We start from the raw sequence: 12,416 nt of genomic DNA on the forward strand, positions 1-12,416 counted from the left end.
TGCCAGTACTTGCCACTCAGTAAATAACTGTTCAAAGAATGAAAATGACACACTTAAAAGGCCATGTCAAAATGTCAGCTAAATGACAAAGCACAAGGTTGTAGTCACTTCTTGGCCACAGCCAGCTACCCAGAAGGAGCGAGTAGTTGCACCTGTGGGCTTGGGACCATAGTTGCAGGGTATATCAAGCTGAACTGGCATAACATACACAAAAACATTGTTCCACATCCTACTTTGGCGAGTAGTGACTGGGATCTTAAAAGCTTGCAAGTGGCCATCTAGATGCAACAATGGGTCTCTCCTTGGCCAGAGCAAAGAAGAATGAAGAAAATCAAAGACACATGGACATAATTAGTCCAAGGGACTGGTACACCATGTGATCCTCAGCCTATACAACTATGAGACCAGAAGAATTAAATAGTGCCTGGCTACCACCATCAACCACTCAGAGGGGGATCTATGAAGGAGATCCCGAATAGAGTGGGAGAACAATGTGGAACAAAACTCAAACTCATTAAAAAAAAAAAAAAAGGAACCAGGTTTGCTGGTCTCATAGAGCCTGGTGCAACCCCTGAGACTATGGTCCCTAGCTGCCTTTCAGATCTGGAATTGAACCCACTCCCGTGGCTTCCAGCCAAACAAAAGATAGGCATGAGCTGAATATTTACATTAGGTAGATACACTTCTTGGAGAGATCAATCATGGGAGAACAGGAGGGCTGTGTATGCACAGTGAGACAGCTCAGGGAGGGGCAGGAGTGCATGGGAGGGAAGTTCCCAAGAGGTAACTATGCGGAAGATGGGAGGGGAGTTGTTGCACTATGGGAAATTGTAGTCAGTGTCATGACACAAAGGGTATGTGAGCTGCTGTATGGAAAGTGAATTTGCTCTGTAAACTTTCACTCAAATCACAACAAAAATAAATAAAAAAAAAAATTCCAGCTAAAGGATCATCCTATTTATTAACCAGTAACGACTACATCATGGCCAACCAAAACCACACCCACTGCCACTGAGTCAATTCACATTAAGGCCAATACTCTATAGCTTAAAATCGTTCAATGGTTCTGACATCAACAGTAGGCCCTAAGAATTAAGTTCATGCTTATTAATACAATACTTGTGATTTAGCTTCTGCCTCCTGCTCCAGACTAATTCTTTACTCTATCCTCACCTCTCCCTGCCCCACCACACACACACACACTTTGGCCCTACACACACCAAACTTGCTTATGCTGTCTTTACTAATGCTGTTGTCTATGCTCTTGAGCTAATAGTATCTACCTTGGTCAAACTAACATCTAATCATCTTTACGCCCCTATGGTCTCCTACCCCCCACCTTAGATGCCCTTCCTTTCATTGGCTGGGAATCAAACCCAAATCTCCCACATGGAAGGTGATAATTCTACTGCTGAACCACCAACACCCCCAGCAAATACTAATAAGCCTTTTTAGCACCGTTCACTGACCCTTTTACGTACTCAATGTACCAATGCCTTCTATGCCAGTAAAGGTCCAAACTATATCGTCTTAAAAGTTCTGTATACCTTCCCTTGGCACTTGACTGCTAACCAGAAGGCTGGAGGTCAAACCTATCAGCCACTCCTTGGAAGGAAGGTTGGGCAATCTACTTCTGTAGTGATACTGCTTCAGAAACCCAAGGAGGGGTCGCTATGAATCGGATGTGACTCAATGGCAATGAGTTGAGTTGAGTACAAACTCCTCAGGGGCAAGTATTGTGTCTTAGGCATTTTTATCCCTGAGTGAGCATAATATTTGGCCCAAAGTAGACACTTAATATATATCTGTTATAGTAAATGTAATCAACTTTGGGCATTAGCACAAGGGTTCTTAAACCTCCCCCCCTTTTTTTTAAAGAATCACAAAATATTCATTTAAATCTATAATATCTTGTACTAGATTCTAGTAGAGATAAGCAATAGGTTTAACAAAAACTGGAGAAATTATCCCCGAGACTTGGGAAGAGAGCAATATTATTCTATATGACAGGCAGCCTATTGCTACTTTGTAGAAAATCCTGTTACACAGTTAGAAGGGTGGAATCACCTTGCAGAAAGCAATCTAGCTTTTGTTCTCAGTTCTTCTGAGCCCTACTAACACTCGAGGTTAATGAATAAGAGCTTACCAGACAAAGAGGGACCACTTGGTGGCCCAATGCTGATTAAGTCCCAAGAGGCATGATATAATCAATCAGTCATAGCCACGTGATGAGGCCAATAAGTCCCCTGAGCCCTAAGGCTGAGAGAAGTTTCCCAGTTGGTGACCATGCACAGGAGTCGGCAGCATGTTTCTCTTTGGGACATGGAAGCTCCACATCATGACCCCTCTCAACCCTCCCCCTCTATGTCTCTGTTTCTTTTTCGGTTGTAATAACATTGTAGCCATAAATATACTTCATGTGAGATTCTGTGAATCCTTCCAAAGAACTAAGGAGACCACAGAGTCAATGAGAGCCAGCAGGGGCTGGCATTTGCATACTGGACCATCTGAAAGAAGGTGTCCTTCCAATGTGTAAGCTCTAGCCTAGCTCTGGCGGCTAGGGTCTGAGAAAGAGAGTGCTATTGGTACAACTGGTGATGAGCATGAAGAAGGGGAAAAATAAGGACCAGATTATCTTCACATTCAGGGAATTAGATTCATGCTCATCCTTATCACACAGTTAGCAGCAAAGATGGGATGTGTCCATCCTGCCCCTTAGTACACACCATAACCAGAGCAAACCCACAGCCATCTGTTCGATTCCAACTCACAGCACCCCTATAGGGCAGAGGAGAACTGCCCCATAGGGTTTCTAAGGCCGTAAATCTTATGGAAGCAGTCTGCCTTATCTCTCTCCTGCAGAGTGGCTGGTAGGTTTGAACCACCGAGCTTTTGGTTAACACCCAAATGCTTTACTCACTGTACCACCAGAGCTCCTGTCAGTACACACAGAACACTGAAAACTTATGAATCAATCATTTTTACTGGCTCAGCCAAATTCTAACTAAATATATGAAAGGTTAAGTCTGAACTGTCTTCAGGGTTCTATACAGTCATCTAAAATTCAAATACATCAAAAAGAGAACCCACTTTGTTCTAACCAAGTATTGTTCTTCTTCTCACTTCTTAATTTCATTCCTTCCATTATTGATTCTTTCCCATTTTAAAAAGTCATGATATATTTGTAACCAACTGGGTCAAGTTCTGTAAGGGCTATTCTTTCCCATTTTCATAGTCATCACTATAGTACTAGCCCTTATATTTCTACTTGGACTACTCCAACAGTCTCACTGGACTGTATTTCCAGTTTCTCCTCTGTTCAATCCATCAGTAACACTGCTACCAAATCATCTCCCTTTAAGTCAGTGCTTCACCATCAGGGATGATTCTGCCCCTCCTCCTGGAGACATGTGGCAATATCTGATGACATTTTCTAATGCATCTGACTGCTAACCAGAAGGCTGGTGGCTCAAACCCACCAGCCCCTCCTCAGAAGGAAGATTGGGCAATCACTTCCGTAAAGATACTGCCTTGGAAACCCAAGGAGGAGTCATTATGAGTCAGAAACGACTTGATGGTGGTGAGTTTGGTTTGGTTTTGAGGGGAGTGCTGTTGGAATCTTGTGGGTAGAGACCAGGGATACTGCTAAGCATGTTTCAATGCACAGGAAAGCCCCCACAACAAAGAATTTTCTAGGCCAAAATAGCAATAGTGCAAAGGTTGAGAAACTGCTTTAAGTTAATATACTGCTAAAAACTAAACAAAAACCAACCTCAACCCTCCATCAGAAAACTGTTGTTAGGTGCTGTTGATTTGGCTCCAACTCATAGCGACCCCATGCACAACAGAATGAAACACTGCCTGGTCCTGTGCCAGCCTCACAATCCTTGCTATACCTGAGTCCATCACTGCAGCCACTGTGTCAACCCATCTTATTGAAGGTCTTCCCCTTTTTCGCTGACCCTCCACATTACCAAACACGTTATTTTGCTCCAGGGAATGGTCCCTTCTGACAACATGACCAAAGTAGATGAGATGAAGTCTGGCTATTCTCACTTCCAAGGAGCATTCTGGCTACACTTCTTCCAGGACAGATTTCTTTGTTCTTCTGGCAGTCTATGGTACTTTCAGTATTTTTTGCCAACACTACAACTCAAAAGCATCAACTCTTCTTTGGTCTTCCTTTTTAATTACCCAGCTTTCACATGCATATGAGGCTACTGAAAATACCCTGGCTTGGGTTAGGCATGTTCCAAGAGACAGCTTTGCTCTTCACTTTAAAGAGGTCTTTTGCAGCAGATATGCCCAGTACTATACATCAAAATATTGTTGTTGTTGTTGTTGTTATATGGCGTCAAGTGGGACCCGACTCATAGCGACCCCTCCTTGGGTTTCTGAGGCAGTATCCCTATGGAAGTAGATTGTCCCATCTTCCCTCCGAGGAGTGGCTGGTGGGTTTGAACCGCCAGCCTTCTGGTTAGCAGTCAAGTCCTTTAGGCACTACGCTACCAGAGCTCTCATATACAGTCCAGTTTTATTCCAGCATTTAAGATCTTTACAATCTTTCATAATCTAGTCTAGTTTACCACCCACTCACTAGATGCTTTCCTCAATCACTCCAAAAACTAAAAAAAACCCAAAACACCCAACCCACTGCCATCCAGTCGATTCTGACTCACAGCAAATCCCATTGGGTTTTCAAGGCGGTGAATCATTACGGAAGCAGATTGCCCAGCCTAATGTTCACCTAGTTCTCTGTTTATATATTCATTTCATTTACCCGTCCCTGTAAATTCCTGACTGGCCTTAGTGATAATTTTGTCTCTAAGAGTGATGGGAAATCTGATGAGGTTTTTGAGTCCTTGGGCTCTAGAGATTCCATCCATCCCCTTAAATTACATGCTAAAGTTTATGTACTTGGGCATATCTGCAACTTTGGAGGGAGGTGAACACAGCTCTTCATAGATTCTCAATGATTAAAAAAAAAGGTGCAAAAAGCTACAAGTAACACCTATGGGTCTGGAACTAATTTAAAACAACAAAGAAGAATTAGTGCCAAGAATAAAAGGACACTGGAGAAAAATAACCACACCATCTTAGATAAGCTAACAGAAAAGGAAAAGTCTATATCACAGAGAAAGTTATTATTTTAAGATTATAATTCCAAGAAATTCAGCAGTTACCATTCCATAAGACCTGGAAGGGAGTCCACCTTAATAAGCTTAGAAGCTTTGAAAACTTAACTGCAATTACAAAATGATGAAGTTGAGGAAGAAAAGATGCAAGTGAAACTCTGATGCTACAGGGGCAGCAGCTTCCCAGTAAACACAGATCTTAGTTTAAAGAAAAAATGAGGGCAAAAGGACACTGAATCAATGGCACAGATTTATAAAAATCCTGTGGCTGGAATCATAAAGAAACTGAGACTTGTAGATGCTAGTAACTACCAAAAAATTTGAAAAAGTCATATAGACAACAAAAGATCAAGGAAGAAAGGTTAATCCTACTGTCTGAAATGGAAGGTATGCTGTAAAGGGACAACATAACAGCAAGATCCTCAACTCTTAATCAGTGTGGAGTAGAAGAAAGAACAGAAACTCAGAGTTCAGAGAAACTCAGAAAAACCTGGATATGAAGTGTAGCTGTATCCATCACTATGTTATCTTGGGTCAGTCATTTAAACTCCGAGCATCAGTTTCCTCATCTGTAAAATGAGGTTCAAGTGCCTACCTTCAAGGGTTTCAAGGAGGATTAAGTAAGCCACCATAAGCAGAACAATGAGCACAGGAGCTATGTGTCAGGCACATTCATAATTTGAAAAATTGCCACCTCCGTCTGTCTCTTCTCTCCAACAATTGTTCTCACTCTAAAAAGGCTAGAATGGACGTTGATAATGGGCATATTAACATGAGTTAAATTTTCAGGGTCTAGATAAATTATACATTAATAATAGAAGCAAGCAAGATAGCTGAACCAAGGTTTGAACAAATGCCATTAGCCTGTTGTTGTTAGGTATGAGCTGACTTTGACTCATACCAACCCATGTGTCAGAGTTTTCTTGGCCACAATCTTTATGGAAGCAGATCACCAGATCTTTCTCTTGCTGAGTGGCTAAGTGCAAATCACCAACTTTTCGGCTAGCAACCAAGTGCTTAACCTTTTGTGCCACCAAGGCTCCTTGATATTGGCCTAGAAAGATAGTAATGGAACTAAAAAAAAAAAAAAATTGCAGCAGGTAGTTAGAAAATTGTAGCTCGATGAGCCTGCTACTTAAAATAAAAAGTCTGCATGAAGATGTGTGCACATCGGGACGTGATTACAAGGACTCAGCATCAGAGAATCTTAAAAAACTAACTATTTTTCTTTGACAGAACTTCTAAACTTGGGGAACACTGTCAATAGGATGTATCTGGAATGCTATGTGAGATATGACAAGACCTCTCATGATAGTCTTGTGGAAATATAGCTTGGATACAATGATTTGTAATCAATGTAACAAGTGCAGCAAAGGTAATGTTTAAGCTACTGCTAACATATGGACATCTGCTCCCAAGTTTTTTCCCTTTTTCTCTTATTGCAACTGAGAAACTGTCTATGTGAGGCCACAAGTATTCCAGATCCAGCCTTCAGTCATCTCTTCACCTTCCTGGATCTCTACCAGACATTGCTATCAGATTTCAAATATGCCTTACTATCTCCCATCCTGCCCTCTTCCTCCTACATTTTCTGCCCTGTATCTCTATACTTCCCCCAACCTTTAGTCAACTTTCTTGAAAGAGTTGTCTCTACCTCCTCACCTCTTAGCTAGCTTCCACTCCCAGCATTCCACTGGAGTGGGACAATCTGTCACTTTTCTGCTCTCATTTTACCCAACATTGTTAGGTTCCAAACCTTCCATGGTGGCGAAGTGGTTAAAGCGCCTGACCACAAACTGAAAGGTAGACAGTTTGAACCTACCAGGTGTTTCGACCACAGGTGTGTCTGGGGAGAAAGATAAGGCCTCCATGAAGATTTGTTGTTATATGCCGTTGAGTTGCACTCATAGCGACCCCTCCTTGGGTTTTTGAGGTGGTATCTCACTACAGAAGTAGACTGCCCAACCTTCCTTCCGAGGAGTGGCTGGTGGGTTTGAACCGCTAGCCTTCTGGTTAGCAGTCAAATGCCTTTAGGACTACACTACCAGAGCTCCTCCATGAAGATTTACACCCTTGGAAAACTTATGGGCCAGTTGTACTCTGTCCCACAGGGTTGCTAGAGTCCAAACCAACTGGAGGCAACAAGTTTGGTTAGGTGCTGAACTTGCATCCATGAAACCAAAAACAGAAGTTCAGAAAAAAGGTTGTCTGACTTAGTACACCACAAATTTTAAAGAGATTTTAACCAGGGTAATTTCAGGATGAGTCACCAGTGTAATGCACAAAGCTAATGTTACCCTACAAGGCACAACAGCAATACACTCACTCTGCTGGGCTCTGGTTGTATTTCTTCTGTAATTCAGTTTCAAGGACGTCATTTTTCAAATAAGAGAAGCTTTGAACTATCATCACTGCCTGAAGATACAACCTTCTGCCCTGGGGAATCCGTGTGTGTAGAAAGCATATCCCCTGGCAAATAGCAAGCCCTTTCCTTGAATGAACACTGTATCTTAAATTTCTATCTAAATTCAAGATTCAAGGAATCTGATTGGTAGCAAAGATTATAACCTCGTATTTAGCAGGCAAGAACACACATTCGAACTTAAATCCAGGTATTCTGACTCGAAGTTTAGAATATTTAACAAAAATGCTTTATGAATGCTAAGAAATCATAGTGCCATCAGGTCATCATTAAGCGTAGCTCAAAGGGCAGCCAGATCCGAGCATGCGCTGGAGAAGAGCGTCAATTCCCATCCCTCTCAAGGGGAATTGTTGAAGGAAAGGGGTTCATGATTAGAAATCATACTTTTCCACCAGTTAGAATCACAAACTTCCTCTGGATTTTTATTTCTTTAGTTCTCCCCAGTCCCCTTTGAGAGGCCATCTCCTTTCACCTCAACGACTGACTGATCCATCCATTCTTGTCTGCTGACTTTCTTATCTTCTCCAATAGGGCCTTTCTTAATAGTTCCCGATAGCTAAAAGATCTTGAAAGTCGCTTCCCCATCCTACATCGCGGCCTGCCCAGCAGGATCAAATCCGAGAGCGAGAAGGCAGTCGGCCATGACCACAATGAAAAGGTCCCCCACTTCCACTTCCCGCGAGCCCCGGCCCCACTCACCCGCGTGAGACATGGGCGCAGTGAGGTTTCCGTAGCGCTCTTCGTTGTAGATCACCACTGCTGAGGCGTTCCTTCGTGCCGCCACCAAGACTTTGTCCTTGAATGTGCAGCCCCCGCGCGCCACCAAAGCGACCCAGGGCACAGCACCCTGGCCGCCGGACGCGGGCACATGGAAACGGGTGTCCGGCGCGCAGCCCTCCGGGTGGCGGTCCGGCGCGCGCGGGATGCCCACAAGGCCCTGTGCGCTCTCCTTGGGAGAGCTGTCGCCAAAGCGGCCGCTCTCCGAGACGCTCCGCACTGTAAGGTTCGTCTGTGGGTCCACGTACGCAGTGTTCACTAGGGCCGAGTACCACTCGAGCGCCCGGCCCCGAGCCCCGGGAGCACACAGTGCCAGGGCCAGCAGCGCCAGCGCGCCGCGAGCCCGGACGCTGGCTTCCGGCTGCCGCAACCAAGCCATGGCCGAGTCACCGGGCTGTGGAGGAAGGGTTGGGGTGCGGGAATCCGGCCGACCCCCGAGGGCGCGAAGCGCGCGCGCGTGCGACGGCGCCGAGTAACGTGAAGGGGTGCGCAAGGAAGTGGGCACCAGCCGTCGTCTAGCCGGAGGAGAGCAAGCCTGGGCAGAGGGCGGGGCGCAGGGGACAGAACTGCGCGTCCGGGGCGGGGCCTAGGCGCACGCTCTCCTCGCGGGGCGGAGAAAGGGGAGGGGCGAGAGGAGGGGCGGGTCCGGCACTGGGTCCTCTCGTAGTTGGGCCCTGGCTTCCTGCTAAACGATCCGGGTTTTTCCGGAAAGGAATCTGGATGCTACCGCGTGCGTCCACGCTTGGGAGGCTACCGAGTCGTAAGGAGTTTCTTACCTCCACGGTGTGGGTAATTAGGCAGTCCCGGGAAGCCTGACATTTGGGCGGCACCCTAGAGATCCGAGGAGCCCACAGATGGAGGCGAGGCATAGGCAGCCCACGCGACTGCTTTCGACAGGCCGGGCCCCAGTCGAACAGAGGCTGAACTTGTGCAACAGGACGTGGAGCATCCCGGAAGCAAGGGGAAGTAACAGCCGAGAATAATGTCTTAACTGAGAAACCGTCAGAGAAACGGGAAGCTTCTCCGCAAGCAGGCAAAAAGGCATGAGACCGCGGTTGTGTAAAAATCACTCAACAGAAGTTACTGGGCAAGGCACATGACAAAGGCTTTGCTTGTCTAAAACATTTAAAAATACAGTTGTTTTTTAAAATCCAAAGCGACACACAATTATATTCTCCAGGTAGGTTTTGTTGCCAGTTTTGCATTGCTAATTGGTTCCTTATCACTTCTCTGAAAGTATTAATTCACAACAATCTTTTTTGTTATGGTATACCATATATAATCTGTACTTTTGAAATAAATGCCACAAAGCCAAATACTACTATCTTTTTAGATCAGCACTTGAACTGTGTACAACAAAAAAAGGATTTGTTGTTTAGAAATAAATATAATGGGTGATGTAGACTCACTATAAAACCATCGTCGGTACAAAGCCGACTGCTATAACAAAAAGAAGTTCAGAACATTGATTTCGGAATGACTCATCTTCCTTCATTGTACAAAGGTTTATAATTGTAGGAAGTAGGTTGTTGCTTACACGGAGTGTTTTCGTTGTGCCTTAACCCCTCCCGCATTTCCTTTGGTTTTAGTCTTTCTTGCACTGCATTTTAAAACTGCTCCAAAATGTATCCTGGCCTACAATTCACAAAGTTTCCTAAAAGTTGACTCTCCTCTTCCTACTCCACAGAAAACTAATTTTAAAGGGCTGAAAGTGTCCCAAGCTAAAGGCCTTACCCCTCCTCCCAAAGCTAGAGTAATGGAAGTAAATAATATGGCTGTGATCCACCAGGCTGGGAAATAGGTGGTAGGATCCCCTGCTTAATGTTCCAGGAAAACTGAAATACTTTTAGTTCCAAGAAGACGCTTTTGCATTTTCATACTGTCTTGCAAATTCATATACTTCTTCCTGCAATTACCTCCTGCTCCTGGCTCTAGTCAGGGCAAGTATCAATTTAATCCTCAAGGTTTTATCTCAAAAGCTATTTCTTTTGTGAAACTTTCTTTGGTTCCTTTAGGCAAATTTAGGTACTTCTGTTTCCTATGTTTCTTATTTAATGTTTACGTATTTCTATTGTACCGGTAATATTGTCTTCTAAATAACTACTTTTTTACCCTTGTAATACGAAGAGAGAGCAGTGGTGACAGAGTGGTAAAATTCTCGCCTTCCATGAAGAAGACTTAGGTTGAATTCTCAGCCAATGCACCTCATCAGTGGAGGCTTGTGGGTTGTTATGTTGCTGAACAGGTTTCAGTGGAGCTTCCAGATTGACACAGACTAGGAAGAAAGGCCTGGCAATCTACTTCATAAAATCAGCCAATGAAAAAACCCTGTGGATCACAATGGGCCAATCACGGGGATGACAAAGGACCACATAGGTAGTGTTTCATTCAGTTGTGCCTGGGATTGTTATGAGTCATGCTGACTCAACAGCAGCTAACAACTTCACCAAAGAGAATTCTTTTAAAATTACCATTAAGAATGCATGAAATTAGCAATGTGTTTCAAACCTTTGCTTTTATTATTCTTACCAAAGCTCAGATTCTCCCATATCTGACCATTGCAAACCTCATCAAGTTGGCTTCTAAATCCATTTGACATGACTTCGGTGGTCTTTGATATTCTTCCTTGCTTTCTAAAGTCAGCCTAGAATCAGCCATTTCTCCAAAGAGCTGTTTCCTTTTAGTAGGAAATATTTAAAGACCGTATCTGTCCCTTTGACTTTTTTCTTTTAATTTTATGTGTAATACAAGTCCTTTCTAAAGAGAAGGAGCTCTGGTAGCGTAGTGCCTAAGGCATTTGACTGCTAACCAGAAGGCTGGTGGTTCAAACCCACCAGCCACTCTTTGGAAGGAAGATTGGGCAATCTACTTCCGTAGGGATACTGCCTCAGAAACCCCAAGGAGGGGTTGCTATGAGTTGGATCCCATTCCATGGCAGTGTGTTGCATTCTGTTTATCTTAGAAACTGGAGTAGGGAGTGAGGAGGCTGTAAAGGGAGAGGAAGACTGAACAATCTGTGTTTTGACAAGCCCTACAGATGGTTCTGATGCCAACTTAAGTTTGAGAACCACTGATCTAGCCTTATAAGGCTATTCCTTATGTTATCTGTATTTTGACCTTGCTGCTTGAGAAAGGATTGTTGTTGTTAGGGGCTAGTTGGCTCTGACTCTTAGCAACCCTGTGTACAACACAGTGAAACATTGTCCCATCCTGCACCATCCTCACAATCCTTGCTATACTTGAGCTCATTGTTGCAGCCACTGTGTCAATCCATGCTGTTGCAGGGCTTCCACTTTTCGTTGACCCTCCACTTTACCAAGCGTTGTATCTTTCTCCAGGGAATGGTCCCTTTTAACAATATGACCAAAGTGAGGGAGATGAAATCTGGCCATTCTCACTTCTAAGGAGCATTCCAGCTGCATTTCTTCCAGGATATATTTGTTCATTCTTCTGGAAGTTGATAGTATTTTCAGTATTCTTCACCAACACCACAATTCAAAGGCATCAACTCCTCTTTGGTCTTCCATATTCATTGTCTAGTTTTCACATGCATATGTATGTTGTTCTAAGGTGCTGTCAAGTCATCTCCGACTCATAGCGACCCTATGCACAATAGAACGAAACACTGCCCGGTCCTGTGCCAGCTTCATGATCCTTGCTATACCTGAGCCCATCGTTGCAGCCACTGTGTCAGTCCATCTCGTTGAGAGCCTTCCCCTTTTTTGTTGACCCTCGACTTTACTAAGCATGATATCTTTCTCCGGGGAATGGTTCCTCCTGACAACATGACCAAAGTAGGTGAGATAGAGTCTGGCCATTCTTCTTCCAAGGAGCATTCTGGCTAAGGTGGTTAAAAATACCATGGCTTGGGTCAGGCACACCTTAGTCTTCAGAGTGACATCTTTGCTTTTTAACACTTTAAAGCAGATTTGCCCAGTGCAATATGATGTCTGATTTCTGTTTTTTTTTTTTATTTTTTTTGTGCCTAAGCTGTTTGTTTGTTTGTTTATTTATTTATTTATATTTTTTTAATGTGATTTGGGTGAAGATTTACAGAGCAAATTCACTTTCCATACAGCAGT

At 43.9% G+C, this 12,416-nt stretch overlaps 1 protein-coding gene across 1 annotated transcript in view; it reads right to left on the reverse strand.

Annotated features, from left to right (window-relative positions):
• The window catches only part of RNF149 (ring finger protein 149), a 35,331-nt gene extending 26,618 nt beyond the window's left edge, over positions 1–8,713 (reverse strand). The window contains exon 1 of the mRNA XM_007959539.1: positions 8,257–8,713. Within this exon, the coding sequence (XP_007957730.1) occupies positions 8,257–8,713 (457 nt within the window). The remainder of the gene's footprint in view (positions 1–8,256) is intronic.
• Between the last annotated feature and the right edge of the window lie 3,703 nt (positions 8,714–12,416).

This window comes from Orycteropus afer, unplaced genomic scaffold (assembly GCF_000298275.1).
Source record: "Orycteropus afer afer isolate SDZICR_OR568_19922 unplaced genomic scaffold, OryAfe1.0 scaffold00017, whole genome shotgun sequence".
Classification (NCBI taxonomy): Eukaryota; Metazoa; Chordata; class Mammalia; order Tubulidentata; family Orycteropodidae; genus Orycteropus; species Orycteropus afer.